Source organism: Sus scrofa, chromosome 17 (assembly GCF_054392235.1).
Source record: "Sus scrofa isolate SSC_HxYL_T2T_F1_AM1 chromosome 17, Sscrofa_HxYL_maternal_Yorkshire_Landrace_v2.0, whole genome shotgun sequence".
NCBI lineage: Eukaryota > Metazoa > Chordata > Mammalia > Artiodactyla > Suidae > Sus > Sus scrofa.
Genome location: NC_139399.1, coordinates 44,228,832 through 44,251,144, shown reverse-complemented (window position 1 = coordinate 44,251,144; position 22,313 = coordinate 44,228,832). Strand labels below are relative to the sequence as shown.

The 22,313-nt window shown below is 53.8% G+C and overlaps 1 protein-coding gene across 1 annotated transcript; it reads right to left on the bottom strand.

Annotated features, from left to right (window-relative positions):
* Positions 1-1,037: 1,037 nt before the first annotated feature.
* Positions 1,038-14,009, bottom strand: BPIFB6 (BPI fold containing family B member 6). Its single transcript, XM_021078082.2, has 15 exons — positions 13,895-14,009; positions 12,562-12,661; positions 11,364-11,468; positions 10,769-10,918; positions 10,541-10,604; positions 10,015-10,075; positions 9,170-9,261; positions 8,185-8,361; positions 6,953-7,006; positions 6,411-6,584; positions 5,582-5,649; positions 3,340-3,385; positions 2,460-2,523; positions 1,975-2,051; positions 1,038-1,070 (listed from the first exon to the last, which is right to left on the bottom strand). The coding sequence occupies exons 1-15, from the start codon at positions 13,992-13,994 to the stop codon at positions 1,038-1,040; spliced, it is 1,365 nt and encodes a 454-aa protein (XP_020933741.1). The 5' UTR covers positions 13,995-14,009.
* Between the last annotated feature and the right edge of the window lie 8,304 nt (positions 14,010-22,313).

Below are 22,313 nucleotides of genomic sequence, written 5' to 3'. Positions count from 1 at the left end.
TAAGTGACTTGCCCAGGGCATGAGAAGGCAGGGCGGGGATTTGAACCCAGGCAGACTGGCTCTAGAGCCTGAGTCTCTCTCTCTTTTTTTTTAACCACCGCACCTGCAGCATATGGAAGTTCCAGGCTTGGTGTCGTCTCGGAGATATAGTTGGTGGCCCATGCCATGGCCATGGCAACACTGGATCCGAGCAGCATCTGTGACCTACCCCGCAGCTTGTGGGCGATGCTGGACCCTTAACCCACTGAGCCAGGCCAGGGTTCGAACCCACATCCTCACAGAGACAATGTCAGGTTCTTAACCTGTTGAACCGCAATGGGAACTCTTTTTTTTTTTTCTTCTGTATTTCAGTCCCAGCTCTGTCCCCTGAACTGCCAGATGGCACCTCTCTGAGCCTCAGCCTCCTCATCTGTGAAATGGGGACAGTCCTCAGCTCCCTCGCCTGTCGGGGGGCTTAAAGGAGGTGGCACGGGAGAACTCCTGGGAGCACACAGGGCCTTCCGTGGGCGCCCTGTGCATAGGGCCAGGCTCAAGTTATCAAGATTTGGGGGCAACAGCTAAGGTGGAGTGGGAGGGGCTTGTTAAACTCTGACCATGGGCCACGGAGTTGACCTCCTTGGGCCTCCATTCCCTCTGTAAAGTAGGGATGGCAACAGCCGCCCTCCTCTCAAGGTTATTGTGTGGATTAAATAGATGCTACAAGTAAAGCGCTGAGCATGGCATTCAGCAGGTACTTGATCTGTGCTCAAGCCAGCCCCTCGGACTCCAAGCTACTCTTAGACCCCAGCACCCACCAAAGGGGAAGAAAAGCCACACATCGATTTGCCACAAATAAAAAGGTCAAAGCATCCGACGTTTGTAAGGGCCTTTCTCCTGTTTATTGCCCAGGCCCTGGCCCAGTCCTGCCCTGCTTACTTCCCATCAGAGGAAGCAGCCCTGGTGGTAGGGGGCCAGGCCCACTGGCTCCAATCAGGCTCCTCCACAGGGTGCAGCCGGATGGTGGTATGTGAGCAGCTGGCAGGCACATCTTGTCCTGGTCAGTCCAGCTTCAAGTCCAGCACCAGGGCATTCTGGCAGGAGACAAAGGGCCGGGAGGTAGGGGCTCGGGGAGCAATGATGGGGCCACCCAGACACAGGGAGGGATAGTGCGGCCAGCGCCATGTTTAAGAGCAAAGGAGGAATGAGACTGGCTTTGTGACACTTCACTGCTCTGAGCCTTGGTTTTCTCAACAGTCAAGTGGGGATTAGCGCCCCTACCTCCCAGAGTGGAGAGATTAAATGAGAAAAACGTCCATCGAATGCTCCAAGTGCAATGCTTGGTGTGACTTGTAAAGCTAATATTTACTGAGTGCTTACTGTATGCCTTTGGTGAATTACCTCAATGAATCGTCACAACAGCTCTCTGATGTGGATACACCTTATCATCTCCATTTTAGGCAACAGAAAAATAGAAGCATAGGAGTTCCCGTCATGCCTCAGTGGTTAACGAATCCGACTAGTATCCATGAGGACGCAACGGGTTCCATCCCTGGCCTTGCTCAGTGGGGTAAGGATCTGGCGTTGCTGTGGCTGTGGTGTAGGTCAGCAGCTATTGCTCCAATTCGACCCTTAGCCTGGGAACCTCCATATGCGGTAGGTTCAGCCCTAAAAAGACAAAAAAAAAAAAAAAAAAAAAAAAAAAAGAAGAAGAAGAAGAAGCAGCAGCAGCAGCAGCATAGAGAAAAAGGAAGCAATTTGCCCTAGGTGGCAAAGAAGGAGAGCAGCAGAATTTGTTTCCTCCTGAGGAGCCACTGGCTTTGAGGGGGTGGGTGGTATCTGAGGGGCAGGGTCTTGCTCAAGGGTTTGGCAGGATTGTACTGATGGCCACGCCCTCCTCAGTCCAACTCCCTCCGGGTGGAGAGAGGCCAACTTCCGCTCATCATTCATTGGCCAGCAGTGCTGGCTGACATGCCCTTCCCCAGCTCCTCTCCTCACCTCTGCTATATCCAGCTCTGCCAGGTTGTAATTCATGTCCAGAAAGTCCGGAAGTGGGAGCCCAACTTGGAGCACATCTGAGAAATACAGGAAGAGTCATTTCAGCGGGCCTGCTCTGCAATTGATTACGGAGGGCCTGCCTGGACTGGAGTAGTGGGAAACAGTGCAGTGATTGATTCATGATGTCTGCCAGCTGCACAGGCCTAGGGAGCATCAGCTGGATCACATGTACCTGCATCCCAGGTCTGAGTCAAGATCCAGCGCATGGTCTAGGGTCAAGGGTCAGAGTCCAAGTCGTGGGAGGGCCCCAGGTAAGTGACATTAAGATGACATCAGCCTCAAAGATTCCGCAATGACCATCCACTCCCTTTTAGCCTCCCTCAGCTGGGGCCAGTGGAGGGGCTTTGAAACCACCCAGGTTGTGTCCCTTCCAGCTCAGAGTGCTTCTTGGCACCAGCAAAATCCCAGCCTGTTGGAGCCCTCACCATTGATGGCTGGGATGTAGGCTTCTTGGAGAAAATCGGTGATGAAGCCAGTCAATTCCTTCTCCTGGGGGACAGAACGAAAGAGAGAGAACACCTCCATCCCATCACTGAATTAAATTCAACAGATTTTTCTCAGCCCTCACTCCCACTGGGTCTGGGGACCACAGAGATGAATCTTGGAAACATCAAATCGCATCACCATCGCATCTGACTGTTAGACTGTAGGCTGATGCCCTTCACCTCTGCTTAGTCCCAGTTTGGGTGACATGTGGGCCTTGGGTCGCTGTGCAGACAAGAAGGAAATCTGGACACTGGGTGGCCTGCAGACCCTACTCCTGCTGCTACAGAAAACTCAGTGGCTCTGAGGACTCATTCATTCACTAACTTTGTTCCTCAGTAACCCCATCTGTGAAAGAGAAATATAATAGCACCTACTCATGGGGTTTCTGTGAGGATTCAATGAGTTTAGGTAAAGCACATGGCACAGAGTAAGTGCCCAGCAATTGGTGCTGCTGCTGCTGCTGTGGTGGCTATGATGATTATTATTAGCGCCTTCTGTATCAGGTTCTGTGTTGGGCCCTGAGGCTACAGAGACTAATAAAAATAACAGCTGGACCAGCCAAGCCAGCTCGGGTTGCTGCTATGCATAACAATGCTTTTCACATCAATCCAGGGAGACTTCCAGATGCTATCCAGAAAAGAAAACAGGGGCTCAGAGAAGCCAAGTGATTTCCCCAAGGTCGTACAGCCAGTCAGGGGCCCCAAGCTCCACAAGGACCTACTCTATTCACACTGCCTCCCTTTCAGAGCCCTTTCCTGCAAAGAATAGGACCAGTCTTGCCTTAAAGCCAGACCAGGCAAAAGTCCTTGGGACACTCACATTGAAGGCGCCAATTGAGGAAGACCGCCGGGACAGGCTCAACAATCTGCAGAAGAAAGGGAAAGAGGAGGGGGAAGGACGGTCAGGGCCACTCCCCCTGCCCTGGAGAAAAGGGATTTCAAACACCCCAACTCCTCCCTGATGCAGAAGTTCCCTCCCCAGCCTTCACACCTGGTGCTCATAAGTCTGCCTACAAGCTACATAGGATGGGGCACTTCACACCTCCCCCCCCCGCCCCCCCGCCACCCCACCGGGCCACGCCTGTAGCATATGGAAGTTCCCAGGTGAGGGGTGGAATCGGAGCTGCAGATGCCTCTGCCATGGCCACAACAACGCCAGATCTGAGTCATGTCTGTGACCTATACCACAGCTCACAGCAACATCAGATCCTTAACCCGCTGAGCAAGGCCAGGGATTGAACCCACATCCTCACAGATATTAGTTGGGTTCATTACTGCTGAGCCACAACAGAAACTCTGACTTAGCACCTTGCATTACAGTCCACTTGGTTTTCCTGCATCCCAAACCACTGCTTCTTGTCATTGGTCCTAACTCCACCCTCTGGGACCTCATCAGGTCTTGCTTCTGCCCAAGGCCAGGTGTGCAGAGGTTTGCAGCTCAACTCCGTTAGTCCCAGATTTTTGCAGGACACAGATCCCCTCACACAGCCCCCTTCCCTGCATAGCTTCCCGTAAGCATCTTGGCAGCAGAACAGACCATGTGGTAACTCTATCTTCCCAACATCTATTCTCTTCTAGCAGCAGGTCCTCCATTTTCTGTTCTCATTCCAAGGTATTTAGGTGGAGCTGAACCCAGAGCCCCTAGGGTGAGCACATGACCTGAGCCTGGCCAATCAGAGCATGCCGTCTCTAGAGTCAGAGTGAATAGCTTGTGGGTGGTCATGTGATTCATGCCAGACCAATGAGAAGCAGCCTTGAGATTTTATTAAAACTATTAAAACAGGAAGCCTGACTTTACAACCACCTGGGGAGAAGTGAGGCTGCCTGAAAATGTCCAACAAAGTGGACAGCAAAGGCCAAGGGAGGAGGGAGACTTGTAAGAATTTTGTGTACTTACCTCCAGCCATGCCTGAAAGGGAAGATCTATCTCTAGGGATTTTAATATAGGAGTCAAAAGTTTCCCTTTTGGGGCTTAAGCCAGTTAAAGTTGGAATTGTCTTCTACAACTGAAAGAATCCTGGTCTAATACAAGTTGGGTTAAAAAAAAAATTAGGGAGTTCCCGTCGTGGCGCAGTGGTTAATGAATCCAACTAGGAACCATGAGGTTGTGGGTTTGGTCCCTGCCCTTGCACAGTGGGTTAACGATCTGGCGTTGCCGTGAGCTGTGGTGCAGGTCACAGACGCAGCTCGGATCCCGCGTTGCTCTGGCTCTGGCGTAGGCCGGTGGTTACAGCTCCGATTCGACCCCTAGCCTGGGAACCTCTATATGCCGCGGGAGCGGCCCAAGAAATAGCAACAACAACAACAACAACAAAAAGACAAAAGACCAAAAAAAAAAAAAAAATTAGGACAGGAGTTCCCCACGTACCATAGTGGTTAAGAATCTGACTAGGAACCAGGAGGTTGCGGGTTTGATCCCTGGCCTCGCTCAGTGGGTTAAGGATCTGGCATTGCCATGAGCTGTGGTGTAGGTCGCAGACACGGCTTGGATCCCGCGTTGCTGTGGCTGTGGTGTAGGCTGGCAGTTACAGCTCTGATTAGACCCCCTAGCCTGGGAACCTCCATATGCCGTGAGTGCAGCCCTAGAAAAGATGAAAAGACAAAAAAAAAAAAAAAAAATAGGACAAATACAAAAATCAATGAGCAACTGAATGTGAAACCAGGCTTCATAAATAGAGCTCTATAAACGTTAGCTGTTTTTGGTATCAGGAAAGGCTTCCTGGAGGAGACAGCATTTGGATGGCAAGGGTAAAAGCCTATTAATGGAAAATGGAACATGGGCCCACACTCAGATTCACTGTGCAAGAGCCTAGTGGAATAGTGGGAGCAATGGTGGGAGAACTTGAGAAGGGCCTTGAGTGCCAGGTGAAGGTTTGAGAAAAGATCATGCAGATTTTGGGGAGCCATGGAGGGTTCTAGAAGAGGGATAAGTGACCAGAGCAACCTGGCAGTGTGAGCCACACCGGATGGATTAGAAGGAGACTCTGGAACAGAGAACTAAGTGGCACTGAGAAGGCCCATGCGGGGGCACAGGGATGCCAGCGTGGGCAGCAGACTCCTACCTGTCCAGAGAGGTGGCCATCTGCAGCCGGTCCTCACGAACTGAGTACTGGATTTTCACGTTGAAATGCTGACATGGAGGGAAGCAGGGAGAAGGCAGTGGGTCCCCCATCAGGGCTGGTAAAACCAGGGGCTCGATCACCTTCCCAGGACCACCATCACTGCCAAGGCAAGGCAGGGGTCTTCCTCTTTGCCCATCTACCTTCAGGAACCGAACCCAGCAGCCTCCCCACGCACTCGGCCCAGGGTTTTCATCTCCCCAGGATAACACTATCACAAATCCTGGCAGTTTGTAGGTCCCTGCCCTCACCATGTTATTGCTCCAGGTCTCTGCATAGCCTGTGACTCCACCTAGAGTCCCCTCCATCACCAGTCTCCCCAACACCCACCCTTTCCCTAGCCAGCTCCTGCTCAACCTTCGAAATATAGCTGAGACATCACCTCCTCTAGGAAGCCCTCTGTGATTTTCTAAAACTAGATTCAGGATGTCTCTAGCTCTCTAGGTGAGTCTTTCACTGCCCTTATAGAAGCTGATGACTATTGGAGGAAGCGGGTGGGGGGGATGAAAGGCAGAGAGTAAGGGGAAGAGGAGGGAGGGAAGAGAAAGGAAGGACTAAATTCTGGCCTCCATCCATTTTGTTGATCTTTCTGGCCATTCAAAGCATTAACGGCAGAGCCCAAGTCAGGTGACAGTGCCCAGGAGGTTAAGATCACACAACTGAGATTAACCAAGAACCCTTCAATCCATTACTTGGCTATTAGCTAAAAGTCCACCCTCCATTCTTGGATATTCATGCATTTGGGTCTAAATGGGGCACAGAATCCACTCACAATTTCCAGAAGAAAGAGAGATACAGGAGCCCTGCCCCGCTGCCGAGCAGCGAACATCTGCAGAGTGCCGTGGAGGTGCAGCAGGCTCTTGCCGGTCCGCATGGTGACCTTGGGGGGCTTGTTTATCCTGATCCGAGTCACCAGGGGTTTCGGCTTGGGATAGGCCTCAGCCACCTACAGAAACCAAAAAATCCCCCTCAGGGCCAACAGCTCAGGCTGGCGGCTTCAGCTGAAACCAGGAGTCCTTCATGAACCAGGGGATTTTGACCTTGAACCCTAGAAGCACTATCAGCAAAGGCAAGGGTGTGCCTATCAGGAAACAGAAGAGACAAAGCGGCGATCCATCTGGCTGCTTCTAGGTTGGACGCGGAAGTGCAATGTGCTAAAGCTCAGCTGTTTCTAAACTGGGCCCTACAAGTACTCTATGGAGAAATTGGGTTGACGCCACAGTGGGCAAGGGAGGCGTGGGGTTTACAGTCCCTTGTCTCTTCACCTGGAGAACAGGGTGGGGCGTGGTGAGCAGGGCTGCTTGGGGCACTCACTTCAGGGATGAAGCCAGCCAGGGTCTCCGTGGTTTGTGGGGGCAGCTCGCCGATCTACAGAATACAAGTCCAGGTTAGGATTCTTGCAGGCTTCCCTGAGCCATCCTAAAAAACCTCTCCTCTGACTCCATGAGAAGTGCCCTCTGAGACTGCATCAAAATGCTAATCACGCTTTGATTAAGTAGATATGAGCTTCCAGACTGGGGCTTACACATTCCAGTGCCCATAGTTCTGAACAACAAGATCACATGCTGTGAAAATTTTGTTGGGTGACAAAGCAGACAGATAGATGGGAGAATGGGTGGATTCAATGGATGAAAGGGGGTGCTGGATGGATCCATGGATGGGTAGATGAATGGGGAAAGTGGATAAACAGATGAGTGGGTGAATGGATGGGTGAATGGATAGATGAGTGTTTGTGTAAGAGAATGAATCACAGGTAGACGGGGAGGTGAATGGGTGGGTGGAGGGATGAAAGGAATAATGGATGGGAGGATGAGTGCATGGGAAGATGGTGGAATGGTCTGATGAATGAATGGAAGAGTGAATGATGAAAGGATTGATGGGTGAGCGGATGGATGGGAAGGTTCACAGATGGAAGGTGTACGCATGGATAGGAGAGTGAATCAAGGAACAATCAGTGTGGCTTGACGAATGAATGGATAATTGAATAATTACTGAATAATTCTTGGATGAATTGATGCATGACTGGATAATTTAATAATGGATAATTGAATGAATGACTGAATGAATAGATAATTGAATAATACTGATTGGGTGGGTAGATATCTGGGTGTTTGAGTGTTAAATGACAGAGCATAGATTCACTCATTCCATAGTATCAGGCCCTTTTCTAGGGTTGGATGGATGCTAGCTGGAGGGATAGAGTTTAGGGCACTAATAAATAGCAGTGATATAGATGAGTGGGTGGGTGGTGACTGGATAAAAATAAGGTGGATGGATGGCCAGTGCATGAGAGTCATAGGCTGACAGATAAATACTTGGTTTGGTGGACAGTTGAATGAATGGATAAGTAGATGGTAGTTACTTGGACAGCGAGACGGTGGTTAGCGGGGTGAACAGATGATAGAAACCCAAACCAGTCCTGGCACCTCCCAGGCCTAGTGTGGCCCACGACCCCAAGATGAGCCTCGGAATACACTCTCCAAGGCAGGGAGTATCATTACAGGGGACAGATGCAGATGTGGGGGGTGTGACCCCGGGCAGCTCACCGTTGTATCCTGGACATTCACATCAAAGGACTTCTGCAGAAGAGCAAGCTCTGCCGTGAGGAAGGCGGCCGAGAGCAGCAGCTGTGAGGAGCCTGCAGCAGAGTCCTTGGGGAACTCAAGGGCCTCCCCAGCACCAGCAAGCTGGATGGTATCACCTCTTTGCTGCTGCACCACAGGCTGTGGGACAGCCAAGGGACAGCCACTCAGCCTTGGCCATGAGGGACCGTGGCCAAGGGTGCCTCTCAGTCCTCCAAACTAATGGCGCTCACATCAGCCCCAAGTCAGCAAGTCCTAAGACGATAGAGCCAGAGCAGACTCTAGGGGTTCAGCCCTCCCAGGGTGGAGGTGGGTAGCCTGAGGCCCGAGAGGATTAGGAGTCAGTCACTAAACCACTGGCACTTCCTACCCAGAATTGCTTCAGGAACCTCAGTTGACCTGACTCTGACTGATAGGGGCCCTCATTTGCACAGAACGTGTTTCTCTTCTCAGGAGAGGAGGTCAGTGGGAAAACAAACAAACAAACAAAAAAAAACACAGGGCCCTGTAGAAACCACGCTCTGGAGAAAGACTTCACAGGGAGATGACTGCTTGGGATTTTTCTCCCCATTCCTGCAAGATGCATTCACCTGGGGCCCTGGGCCCCTGGAGACCTGAGTGATGACCTGGTTCCGCCACCAGCTCATGGTGGGACCCCAGCCTGTCCCCTGGCTGGATAGTGGCGCTCCCGCCTGCACAGTGACAGGGGCAACTGGGTGAGGCACTCATTGGGAGAAGCAGGCAACCTTGGGAGAAGTAGGGTGTGGAGTCAGCCACCCCGGAAACCAGCTCAGGACTTGGGGCTCATGTTGAGAGCAGAAGGAGGGAGAGGACCCTCCTACCCTCCGCAGTCCCAGCCCAGCCAGCTATCCCCGGCCGGATGAGACCTCAGCCTGCTGGTGTCCCTTCCTGCCCCCGCCACCTCCCCCTCCCCACCCCTGGCACTTACATTAAAGTCCACTTGAATGTAGTTGGCCGTGGTGGTTGGTATGGAGGTCAGGACGTATTTGACGGTGCCCATCTGGCCCACGGGCATGGGGGCTGTGCAAAAAAGAGGTTTCACTCAGCACCAGCCAGTTGCCATCTCAGCCTGACCTGGGCGCCAGGAACACTGGCCCTCTGGGTGACCCAAGGCAAACTACTTAGCATCTCTGGGCCTTGGTAGTCTCATCTGGAGAATGGAGCCAATGGTGCCTGATCCAGAAAATCACGCCCCCTCACATACTCTACAAGCACAGAGCTTAAGAGCTCACCAAGTGTTGTGCAGCTCAGTTCTCAGACTGGCGGGAACAGGATCATTGGCTCCATTTTACAGATGCATGAACTGAGGCTGGAGGAGTGAAGTGACCACCCAGGACACACTGCTGGGCACATGAACCAGTTTTCCTCAGTCCCAGCCATTGGGCTATCCTCTCCCCCATGCTGAGGACCCGTGGACCCTGACATGATGGAGGCAGCAGATCCCCTGGGCAAAGGAAAGGGTGGGGTTGCTACTGGGGTTACAATTTGTGGTGCGAGGTTTGTGGTGCAAGGACACAATGGCTGCTATCCTTGGAGTCGGGGGAGTGATGGGTAGAACAGTGGGTGAAGGGCTGAGAGGCAAGGACCCCAGAGGCCCTCAGGGCCTTAGGCTCCCCATCTGGGAAGTGGGGGGATGAATGGACTTGGTGACCTTAGACCTCCTCTAGTCTCAAGGCTGGGCCCAGAGCAGACCCTTGAATGGGGAGCAGGGCATCGAAGTCCAGCCATCCTGCCATACCCTTGTGGGAGCAGGGCACGGCTAGGGCGACTCACCATTCAGGTTGGCCCACTTCTTATTCACATACACTAGGACCGCATCAATGGCTGGACACATCTGGAGAAAGAGAAGGCACTGGGCTGAGGCAGCCCCTGCATGGAGAACCTCACTCCTCACAGCTGAATATTCCTCCACAGGGAGTCTCAAGGGTCCTGGTGGGACAGGGACTAGAGGAGGGGCCCAAGGCCACAAGTTGCACATGAAATCAATGGCAGAGCCTGGGCTAGAATCCAGATCTGCTGACCACAGCCAGCAAGGTCAGTGAGGACTCACTTCCTAGGGACTGGTGCTCTATGCAGAGTTGGCAAGTGTGCTGTGCAGGCTGCTATCGCCTCCTCCCCAGCTCACAGCAGACATCACTAGCTGATCACAGAAGTTTCTCCCACTGAGCCAGCCACAGCCTCAGAACCCTCCTCAGCCACAAGTATTCAATCAGAGAAAGCCCCTGAGATGAAATGCACATGCCGGCCCTGGTCTAAGTACGCTGCGGATGCAGGGCAGAGGCTGGCTCTGGGCACTCACCAGGCCAGGGAGAACTTTGTGTAGGGTGCTGTCCAGGAACTTGTTGACCACCTTGGGGAGCATGCTGGCCACAGAGGACAGGGACAAAGGCACAGACGGCAGGAAGTTAGGCATGGGACATGCAGGGACATGGCTAAGGAAGTTCAGAGGCTCAGGCAGTGGGATGCTGGGCCAAGGCGGGGTAGCAAGGAGGACCCAGCCTTCCACCCGACCTGCTGAGCCCCTCACTTGCTAGGCAGGTTCGTCTTCACGCTGACCAGGATGACCTCACAGCCCTCGCTCTTGAACATGGGGAGGCCCGTCTCCTCATCCTGCAGAAGCCGGTTGGTGGCTGTGATGTTCAGGACCACGATGATCTCCATGTTCCCACCCATGAAGCTGCAGGAGGGGGTAGGCAGGCATCATGAGCACCTCTGCCACTCTGGCCACTACCCCTGTCGCCTCTTTGCCCACAGTCCCAGCAGATCTTAGAGGGGGAGAGGGATGGGACCTGTCTGAGCTCACACAACCAGTCTTTCCTCTCCCCTCTTGCGTTGGCGAACTCCTATACATCCTTCAAAACCCTGCTCTGCTCAGCTGTCATCATCTTCCAAAAGTCTTTTCTAATATCCACCCCCAGCAGCCTAGCAATGTTTCTTCTGTCCCAGGCCAAGCCTTCAGTCTGTGATCATCTGTGCTCAGGTCTGGTTCTCATCAAAGGTAAGAACCAAGTTTGCATCATCTCAGACCACAACATGTGCACAGTAGATACTCAATAAAGGGGCATGCCAGGGTGAGACAAAGAGGTCATTGTCCTTTCCTTCTCCCCTCCCGTCATACCCACCTCTTGCCAGTGATGGTCATGCCCGTGGACACACATTGGAAGATGCCCACCCCAGGCATGAAGCTCAGTGTGATGACAGGAAGCTTCACATCCTTCACCTTCAGGCTGGGAGAGGCAGACAAACAAGCAATGAGAACCTGACAGGTGAGATGCAGGCCCGCAACCGGCTCCTCCATCACGCTCCTGGGAGGCCTTGGGTAAATCCCCCACCCGTGTCATAGGGCTAAACCTACCGCTGTGGCCATGATGAAACACAAACAAAAGGCTGGAGATAAACCAATTTGTTCGCAGAAAGAACTCGCCATATGTGAGTCGGAACACCTGGCTTAATTTGTGACCTTGGGCTGCTCCTGTCCCTGCTGTGGGCCTCAGTTTCCCCACTGGCTAAACAGATGTTTGCTTAGATAAGTGTTTCTCAACAGTGATGCTGTGGACATTTGGGGCAGGATCATCTTTGCCATGGGTTGACCTGCACACTATGAAGCAGTAGCCATCCTTGGCCTCTGCCCAGTAGAGGCACTAGACGCGCCCCTTTCCCCCACCCCACAAGCTGTGACAACCAAAAATGTGTCCAGACATTGCCAAAAGTCCCTTGGAGGCAAAATCAGCCCTGGTTGAGAACTGCCAGTCAAGATCCAGGATAACAAAGTTATGGCACATCTACCTCTGCCTGCCCATCCCAAGCTCTTGGCAGACATTGCTAATTGATCACAGTCCTATTCCTGCTAAGTCTAGAAAATGCCTGAGACGCCTCCCCAGGACTTCATTCCAGGAAGCCCCTACCAATCGACCACATATGATGCTTGCAGTAAAACGAATTTGCCCCTGTCATTAGATGATCGTTCCCATTCAGCCACAAGAAGGCTTATCATTCAATGTCATGTACATTCAGTGAGCTCCTGCTGCATGCAGGGAGTTGGAGTTTGACTTTCCAGGCTCCCTTCCTCCTTCCAATAGCCCTGCTCACAATAGGACTAGAATTGACCCTAGCAAATGACTGAGGGAACTGAGGCCCAGGCAGGAGCAGTGACCTGCCCAAGGTCACACAGCAAGCCAGCAGCAAAGCCAGGAAGAGGCCCCACACCCTGCATCGCTCTCCCACCAGCTGTATCAGGGCCTGAGCACAGCATTCCCCACCACCCTCTGCCCTAACCACCCCCATCCCATCCCCTCCCCTGAAGCCCCTCCCCCTGCTCACTCAGTGATGCCCTTGATGGGTTTCATCCCCGGTCGCTTTTTGCCCGCTTCCGCTGCCATCTTCTCCAGGATGTGACTCTCATCCATGGCATTCTGGACCTCTGGAAGTAGAGTGGGGGGAGAGAGACACTCAGCTGAGCTCCTCGCTGCTTCCCTGCCCTGGGCCAGTCTCTCCAGCATCCTAGAGATGAGTCATGCCCAGCCCCTGCCCTGGTCCACGGGGGAGACAGAATCACCAGCAATGACAGGAATGAGTGATGGGAGCATAGAACTGCAGGCAGCTGGAGGAAGCGCATGGGGGGTTGGGATCAGGAAAGGAAGAGCTGTGGAAGGCTTCCAGGAGGAGGTGACATCCTAGTCGGTCCTCAAGAGAGGAAAGGGAATTTTCACCAGGAAGTAAAGGGATAAAGCAAGCCACTGGGGCAGAGAGCCCAGCAAGTGCCAAGGCGGGGATGTGGGGAAGAAGGTGGCATGGCAAGGGAGGAGTGAGAGATACAACATGGCTGGAGTGGGGAGAGACAGGACAGAGCAACTAGAGCAGTTTTAGGGTGCATCTTGAACCCCCAAGCTAGAGTGTCAACCTTATCCTGTGGCCCAGCCCCTTCAAACCTGGGTGATTAGGGAATTCCACTGGGAGCTTGTTAAAGTGAAGATTCTGTGCCTAAAGCCAGGATGTTCTGGTTCCCCAGGCCTGGAGGCCCCAACCCCAAGTGACATGTTGCAGAAACACTTCATAATGGTCACAGGCTAGTTCCCAGAGAGGGGACAAATGTGGAGCTGATGAACCGTCATTAGCCCCTTACGCCTGGATGTGACTTCCCTCGGGGTCCCAGAGCTGGGGTGGAAAGTATTTCTTAGTAAGACCCCCAGGGCACTTAAATCTCATATTTCATCTAAAGCTGCCAAACAAGGATGGTTAACCATATTTTACATTTACAGATGAGCAAATGGCAACACAGAGAGAGTAAGTGACATGCCTGAGGTCACACATTAAATTGTTGGCAGAGCTGGGATTTAGCTCATGTCTCTCACCACTTGTAGATGCCAACTCCTGTCTGCCATCAGGGCCAAGGAAAGGCTCCAAGGAGGTAGAATTTCCAGCTCAGCCTCCAATTGGTGGGGCATCTTAGGCAAGTCGCCCCATTTTCTCTGGGCCTCAGTCCCCCCTCCCCGCCCCACACTGTAAAATGGAAGAAGAATAACATACTGCTGATAAGTTTATTTTGAAGATCATAAAATACTCAAGTCTTTGTAAACAGGAGCCATCACTACCTACTCCCTAACCCCTGTCCCCACCCCCCAGCCCCCAGCCCCCCAGGGGCCCGCCAGCTCACCTCGATTCATGATGTCCATGCCCAGCCGCAACAGCGCCCCAGGGTCCGCTCGTGCTGGGGTCAGCAGGCCGCAGAGCGCCAGACACAGGATTCGCAGCATGGCTCCGCCTGTGCCACGGGACCTGAATTGGGGGCAGCCCACCAGGCCCTGGGTCCCCTGGGGACCCCCCCATGCTCCAGAGCAGACTAGGCCCCCTGGATGATCTCGGGAGTCCAGGAGCCTTTGGACTCAAGCCAGCTGAGCAAACCTCACGACTGCCTCCTCCAGAAGGGCCAAAGAGTGTCCACACTAAACACAGGGCTCTTGGAGTCACCCCACGCCGGTGACTTCCCTGTCTAAGCCTCAGTTTCCTCATCTGCGGGCATGATGCATTCTGACCAGTCTGCATTATGGGGTTGGCGGGAAGTTTAGCTGCAGGTTTTCCTGAGTTCAAGGGTGGGTCAGAGGGCAATGCTGGGGCCACAGAGGAGATTCCAGCCTGGCCCTGACTCTGGGAATTCCCACTGCAGTTTGGGAATGGGGGAACCCTCTGCTCCCCCAGCCCTGGCACTATAGCCAGTGGCATCCCCTACCCTCTCCAGCTCAGTCTCACTTCCAGAAATCTCAGCCCACAGCCTCTTAAGGCCCCTTGAGACATCACCTCACCCATAGGGAAACTGAGGCACAGTTTGAACCGGACCCAAGGCCACACAGCTGCTGAGTGGAGAATAACAACCTCCCATCCCAGACCCTGCAAAATTCCCAGGAAAGCCCCATGGCCACCCTAGACCCCCAGACACCCCTTCCTCCTACTGACTACTTACCAAGACCTGAAATTCTCCCAACCAGAAGCCAAGTGTTTTTTTCAGGTTTGAGCTGTGGCTGAAAAGAATCGAGGCGGGGGAGGGGGTGGCCACCAGGACTGGCCTGTGTCACCAGAGAGGGAGCGTTCCGGATGGATTCCTGCTGACAGCAGGCTCTGCCACTGAGGGCTCCACCGATCCACAAACACAGACGGGCACCTACTAGGGACCCATGTTTCCAGTCCAAGCCCATGCCTGCCTGCATGTGTTCATTCACTCAACTGGCATTTACTGAGCACCTACTATGCGCCAGGCAGGCTGGGCTATAAGCTACATACAGCTCCTCCTGTATTTTAAAGAGATGCCGTCAGAGTTCCCATCGTGACCCAGTGGTTAACAAACACGACTAGGAACATTGAGGTTGCAGGTTCGATCCCTGGCCTCTCTCAGTGGGTTAAGGATCCGGCGTTGCCATGAGCTGTAGTGTAGGTTGCAGACAGAGCTCAGATCCTGCGTTGCTGTGGCTCTGGCATAGGACGGCGGCTACAGCTCTGATTAGACCCCTAGCCTGGGAACCTCCATATGCCGCGGGTGCAGCCCTAAAAAGACAAATAAAAAATTAAAAAATAGAAAAAATAAAGAGATGCCATCGAATGTGATGCAGTGTATATGGGGTGGGGGCCGGGGAAAGGGGGTCGGGGAAGGACTCTCTAAAGAGAAGTTATTTAGGCTAAGACCTAGAGGATGAGAAGCAGACAGCATATAAAAAGCCAGGGAGACCATTGAGCCTACAATTAATATTTGCTCAATGAAAGCATGATTTATTTGTCTCTCATCCCATTCAATTTTTTTTTCTGTTTTAGGGCCGCACCTATGGCATATGGAAGTTCCCTGGCTAGGGGTCAAATCAGAGCTGCAGGTGCTGGCCTACACCACAGCCATAGCAATACCAAATCCAAGCCACATCTGGGACCTAAGCCACAGCTCACAGCAACGCCAGATCCTTAACCCACTGAGCAAGGCCAGGGATCGAACCCACATCCTCACGGAGACTAGTTGAGTTCGTTACCACTGAGCCACAATGAGAACTCCCCCATTCGATTTTTAAATTATCTATCTGCGCTTGAAAATATTCAATATTGGTGTTTCCCCAACCCCAATGAACACACACACACGTGTGTGCCATGGAATGCTGGGCACATGCACATCCAGGGACAAATCTCCGAAGATCACCCCTTGGGGGACTGTGGGGATCAGCGCCAGGGCAGCAGAGCATGAAGGGTCTGGGTAAGGGTCTCCTCCAGCCTCACCCCAGTCTCCCCAAGACTGTGTGCCACCCCACTTGTCCCATTCCCAGGCTAGAAATGATGACAGGTGTCGAGGCCCCTCGGAGCAGGTTTTTTGCCATCTTACAATAGCTCATGGTACACAGTCAGGAGAGTGTTTCTGGGACAAACGGTCAGTGCCAGGGTTTTGTTTCTGACTGTGCTTGTGCTTTTGCCTAAGCTGTCCTTTCCTCTTAGGGTTCCCTCCCCTCACCCATCTACTACCTGCTTACGCCTCAAGTCCTAATTTCAGCCCTTGCCTCCTCCACCAGGAAGCCTCCCATCCACCTCCAACCACCTACAGCCTCAAAGATCACAGTTTGAACCTGACTGTATATCGAATCCATCCCACCCCAAGATGAACGTTTCCTGCCCTCATCCTCTGCGTGCTAAGTTTCCTTCTCCTGGAGTCTTTCTCATCTGTTGCTGCTTAGCAAATGCTTCTACATAGCAGCCCCACCCCTGTGGCCTCAGCTCAACTCTGAGCTCCTGCAAAGCAGAGCCTCTCTTATCTCCCATCAGCCTCAGATGGAGCCCAAGGAGGCATCTCAGATCTGCTGTCTCCTTGACCTTGCCCAAGGCCTACAGCATCCAAGGATTGCCCTGTCCAGTGGCTTCCTGTCAGGTGGGGAGCACGGGACAGGGGTTAGGACATGGATCCAAGCCCTGGCCCTGCCGCCCAGTTGCTGTGTGACCTCAGGCAAGTCCCTTGCCCTCTCTGAGCCTCAATGGCTTCATCTGTAAAATGACAGGGGGTGAATAAGACACTCTCTAGGGAGAGTTCCACAGGTAGAGCCTGTCCTTACCTTGCCGAGCCTGGGGACGTCCTCCAATGACTGGCCCCTGCCTCCCCACCCTGGGACGAGGAAGCCCTTATATGTGGGAGCCTGATTAGCTGCTTGGATAATTAAGGGTTTAATAAGACCCAGATAATTATCTAGAGGCCCAAAGAACAGGAGCCCCGATGCTCACGTGATGATTCAGTCTGTTCCAATGTAAATAGCACAGAGGATGGGGGTGGCAAAGCAGCCCTGGTGGCTGCACTGGGGCGGGCCTGGGGAGGGGATGAGGTGGCCAGAGGGGGCACTGGGGCTCACTTCCCCCGCCCCTAGACTCAGCACCTCCGACAAGATTGGACATGCGGTTGGCCCTTATCTACTGCTTTCACAAAAGTTTATTGAGGACCTACTGTGCACCATGCCAGTGCAGGTGCTAGGGATGCTGCTGTGAGCAAGGCAACTGGGGTCCTAAGAGGGCTCCTGGAGCCTACAGGGGAGACCCCACAAGTGGACAGTGCAGAGCCAGGTCAGTCCTGGGGAGCCAAGTGTGGTGGAAACCGCTCACCGGGCATGGGATGGGGAGGGAAGAACGGGGTTATATTCAGAGCAGAAGACCCCTGGGTGGAGGCATTGGAGCCAGTGCTGGGGGGTGAGCAGATCCAGTTCTGCAAGGCAGGGGAAGGAGTTGGGGGGGAGGGGGGGAGTCAGCAAGCACAAAGGCCTGGGGGATGTGGGCGGACCATGAGGGCTGGGGTCTGAGATTCGAAGGCACAAAGAGCTCATGGCCCAGTGGGGTGTCCTCAGGGGAGACCCTCTTTGAGATGCCAGGAGGTGGTACATGCTGGGGCAGGGCCTTGCCCGCAAGGTCTAAATCTGGAGGGGCATGAAGGCAGGGTGACCCCAGGGCCACAAAGCAAGCTGGCCACAGAGCTGAGGCTAGAACCCAGGCCTCGGGCTGCACAGCCTCTGCTCTGCTCTCCACGAGGCTCTGGGCAGGCGGCATGGCTGGAGGCACCTTGAGAGTGATGAACTGTCCTGGGGGAACGCGGGAGGACTGGGGTTTTCCTCTTCCACCCACAGGGAGCCCACAGGTCTGGAAGATCAAGGAAACTTCTGTGTCCGTGGAGGCCAGAGGGGGCTGAGGGCATGCCTGAGATCAGGGGGGCTGAAGCCAGGTTGGAACAGGGGAGAGAAGGATCCAGGTCGGCCCAGGCAGTCTCCATCCTGATCTGGCCCCTGAGCTGGAGGAACCAGACTGCAGATAGCATCATTTTATCCCTGCAGATCCGCCCCCAACAGACAGAGGGAGCACAGGCCACGCCTCCTCCTCCGTCCAGTGGCCTTGCTCGCCCCGCCCCAGGCCCATCCTGGGTATTGGGGGAAGGGGGAGGCCGGAAGGACCGGAGGCGGGGAGGCTGGGAATAATCCCTTGTGTGGATTCAAGGATCTGAGCCCCAGTCCCAGCCACTGCTCTCTCAAGCTGTGTGGCTTTGGGTGGCTCCTTCAACCCCCCTGGGCCACTGTTTGATCCTCTTTATGATGAGGGGGCAGAATGATAATAGTAATTCTGAGAAAAGGACAGTCATGTCAGCCCCTGCTCCTCTAAGTTCAAAGTGGCCCCAGCCGAGTTCCAGTGGCCAGATAGGAGGCAAGCCCCCTAAAAAATAAATGACTTCAAGGAAACAGAGTCCTTTCTGGAGCCCTGGGTCATCGCATGGCTTCAGCGTTCCCAGGGAGACTGGCCCAGCCAGCTTCTGACTGAAGCCATTGGAAGCAGTGTGCCCCAGCTCTCTCCATGCTGACAATAACAGTGATAAGAGGGCCATGGAGTTCCCATCGAGGCTCATCAGTAATGAACCCGACTAGTATCCATGAGGATGCGGGTTCGACCTCTGGCCTGGTTCAGTGGGTTAAGGATCCGGCGTTGCCATGAGCTCTGGTGTAGGTCACAGACACGCCTCAGATCTTATGTTGCTGTGACTGTGGCTGGTGTAGGCCGGTAGCTACAGCTCCAATTCAACCCCTAGCCTGGGAACCTCCATATGCCAAGGGTGAGGCCCTAAAAAGCAGCAAAGGCGGGGAGGGGGGGATTTACTGTGCATCTGACCTGTGCCAGGCAGCTTGCTTGATATACACTAGTCCATTTAATTCTGTGCTGGGCACTTTGGCGGTGTTCTCCATTTTACAGAGAAAATGAGGCTGAGAGAGATCGCCCAAGGTGTACAGCGAGTGATGGCACAGCCATGGGCTGTATCTGGATCCAAGAGCCCAGGCCGAGACCCGGCAAGGCACAGCCAAGGGGGGCACTGCCTACCTACCTGACCTCCTATTCCCATGCCCCAGCATGGCCCTGCCTGGTCCCTAACACTGCTCCAAATCCCACCATCCTTCTAGGACCAGTCGCAGCTCCTTCCTCCAGGGAAATAGCCAACCCCCAACCTCCACCCCACTTCCCAGTTACCGGAGGCTGGACCGGCTCCGAAGCTCAGTGCCATCTTCTTCCTTCTCCATAGACCCTTTGGGGACCCAACAAGAGTGACTCCCAGGCCAGCCACGCTGCCTGCTCATGGGGATTGGGCTCCTCATGGCTTCCCAAGCTCAGGGCTGGACAAGCCCGGGCTGGAGCTCAGAAATACACATGCAAGCAGCTCACTCACCACGCCCTTATGCACTTGCTGTGTACAGGGCTCTGGAAGAGTCAGAGAGGTGCAGCGGAGAGGGAAGCCACAGATACCGGGAAATTGAAGGGCATCAGAGTCACCAGGGCAGGGCGACTGCATTTGAGTTGGGGGCAGCGCGGGGGGCGAGGGGTGAACTGGCTCAGGTTCAGGTGGCCCAGGTGGAGCAAAGAGCCAGGACAAAGGCCAAGGCCTAGAGAGGAAATCTGCTGGGTGCATATTCGAGCTGAAGGGTGGGCCTTGCCTGGGCAGGGGGGAGGTTGGAGGTTTGTGAAGCAGCCAGACCTGAGAGGACCCGGCAGTGCCTTGCCGCTCCCTCTGAAGGCGCCCCTCAAGAGAGCAACACATGAGACAGAATCCAGAATTCATTTCAGCATCTTCTCTTTGGAGAAGAAGGATGCTAACCAGAGGGCACGCAGAGGGCAGAGGTGGGGGAGGAAGGGGCCTCCTCCTACAATTTCTGGGCGGCTTGGGGTGCACAGTGTGAGCAGGAGACCAGCCAGCGAAGCCTGTCTCAGTCACAAGCCTGGACTCAATCTCTCTGCAACCTTCAGCCTCAGCCTGGGGACAGCCTTTCCAAACAAACCAGGGCCCTCACCCCACCTGTACCCCTCTGTCCGCTCAATCTGAAAGTCACTGGCCCATGACAGTGCCTGCAACCCCTCTGACAGCTGTTTGGTGTGTGTCTCTCTGGGCCACAGGTGGCGGCCACATCTGCATGTCACAAACCCCGCCTCTCCTTCCCCTCTTCCCTTCCCCCACGCTGCTTGCGGGGGTGGGGAGGGCAATTCTGGAGGTCTTAGTTGCCATTGTCTGCCCAGTGCCCAGCTCACTCCGACCTGGTAGCAAATGTCTCTGCTGACCAGTATCCTCCCCGTCGAAGTCTGAGCCCTTCCAGGTGTTTCCGTGCCCGGGTGCACTCCCTCAGCCCTAGCAAACCGTATAGTGTTTCCTTAGAGCCTATAGTTACTCTTAACCATAGTTCATTATCCTTCATAAAAAACATCCTCTGTTTAAGCTACCGTGTGGTTTCTACCTTCTGACTGGACCGCATCTGTCCCCCTCAGCAGCCAGCGCCCAGCAGCCTCCTAACAGGATGGCTGCATGGGGTCCCCTAGGGATTGGGTCAGTTCTCTTCAGGCAGATCACGGCTTCCCTCTGGGCAGGGAGCTTGACTCAGGCATTTCATCCCCCTCATCTTAAGAGAATGTTTGCAACAGAACCAGGCACATCATGGGTACAAAGATGTAGCTGGTTGGAAAAGCAGGTGAATATATGTATGGCAGGATGGATGGATGGATAGAAGGAAGGAAGGAGGGAAGGAAGGACAGAAGGAAGGAAGAAGAGGGGAGGAAGAGTGGCTGACTCACTGGTCTGATTGCTTAATGAACAGATCTTAGGTACTGATCTTTCTGTAGGTTATTAAATTCCTTTATGGGTCAGGTCTGTGTCTTAGAAATTTTGTCTCTCCCACATTTCAAACCACCTAGTCTTGGGTCGAGCCTGTATTAGGTCCCAGGAAAAGTAGGATTAATGAATTAATTAACTAAGCAACCAAATGAAATAAAAGCCATGCTGTCCTGGGCAAAATCACGAGGTTGGATTTTACAGCCCGGCTCTTTCCATCTGTCAGCACCACCTCCACCTCCTCCCACCGAGAGGCAGGCTTGTTCCAGCCCCTCAGTTGGTCACACCAGGGATGAACCCATAGCTGAGGCAGGGGGGAGGTGGTGCCAAAGGCTTTGCTCACTGATGGTGGAAATTCAGGCACATTTACTCCCTGGGGAAACATAAACAAAACGGGAATCCTGTGTATCTGGGCAGGAATATTCTCTCTGGCTAAGAGATTCGCTAATCAGGAGAGAAAAACACATGGCTTCATCCTGCCAGCCTTGGCATCCCTGGGTCTTCCCTGGGCCATCTTTTGGCATGTGACCTGCTGGGTTTGAAGGGCTTTCAGAGGAAAAAGGAATTAGACGTGCTCAGTGAGATCACAGGCCCAGGAGGCAGATCCTGCCTCCTTCGCATATAAACTCGCCAGTGATCCGAGTAAACCAAGGTGAAGAGGCCTCCCGAGAAGACAATGAGCTAAGGCTTATGACCCAAGGACAAACCCCACGTGGGGGTGCTGGTGATGGAAGAGGGGACTGAACATCTTTGTTTGTTTGTTTGTTTACAGCCGCACCTTCGGCACATGGAAGTTCCCAGGCCAGGAGTGGAAGCGAAGCTGTGGCTGTGATAGGATCACAGGAACACAGGATCTGAGCCACATCTGTGACCTATGCTGCAGCTTATGGCAATGCCATATCCTTACCCCACTGAGCAAGGCCGGGGATTGAACTCACATCCTCACAGAGACAACATCCTTAACCCCTGAGCCACCACAGGAACCCCAGGACTGAAAATCGTTATGTCTGGATGCCAGGAAGGTCAGAGTCCTAGGATCTGCTGCCACCCCTCTCAGGACTCTGGGCATATTCCTCTCCTTCCTGGGCCTTAATCTCTGCATCTGTGAGATGGAGCTGCACGCCGTGCCTGCCTGCCTCCAGGGCTCCTAGGAGGTTCGAGGAACAGGATGGAACGTGACACTGTAGAGAGAAAATGCCACACGGGGTGGGGGGGGGCAGGGAGGACCCGGTGTCTAGAGTGCCACCATGGCATTCAGAACTTCCAGGTCAGCTGCGTTGCTCCCCTGGGCTAGGAGGTGCTGCTGCCATCAGATATGATCAGCAGAGATGTGGTCACATCCTCTTCCTCCCCCAGGCAGCTTTGGTGGCTCCCAGGACAGACAGGACCAGGGACGGCATGCAGAGAACTGGCCTCTGGTATGCAAAGAGTTTGCCAGGCCTGGCTG

Coding starts and splice junctions, on each gene's coding strand:
- BPIFB6 (XM_021078082.2), bottom strand. CDS start 13,994: ATGCTGCGAATCCTGTGTCTGGCGCTCTGCGGCCTGCTGACCCCAGCA. Junction 12,662..13,894: donor CATGGACATCATGAATCGAG/GTGAGCTGGCGG, acceptor CTCTACTTCCAG/AGGTCCAGAATGCCATGGAT. Junction 2,524..3,339: donor CCTCAATTGGCGCCTTCAAT/GTGAGTGTCCCA, acceptor TCTGTCCCCCAG/GAGAAGGAATTGACTGGCTT.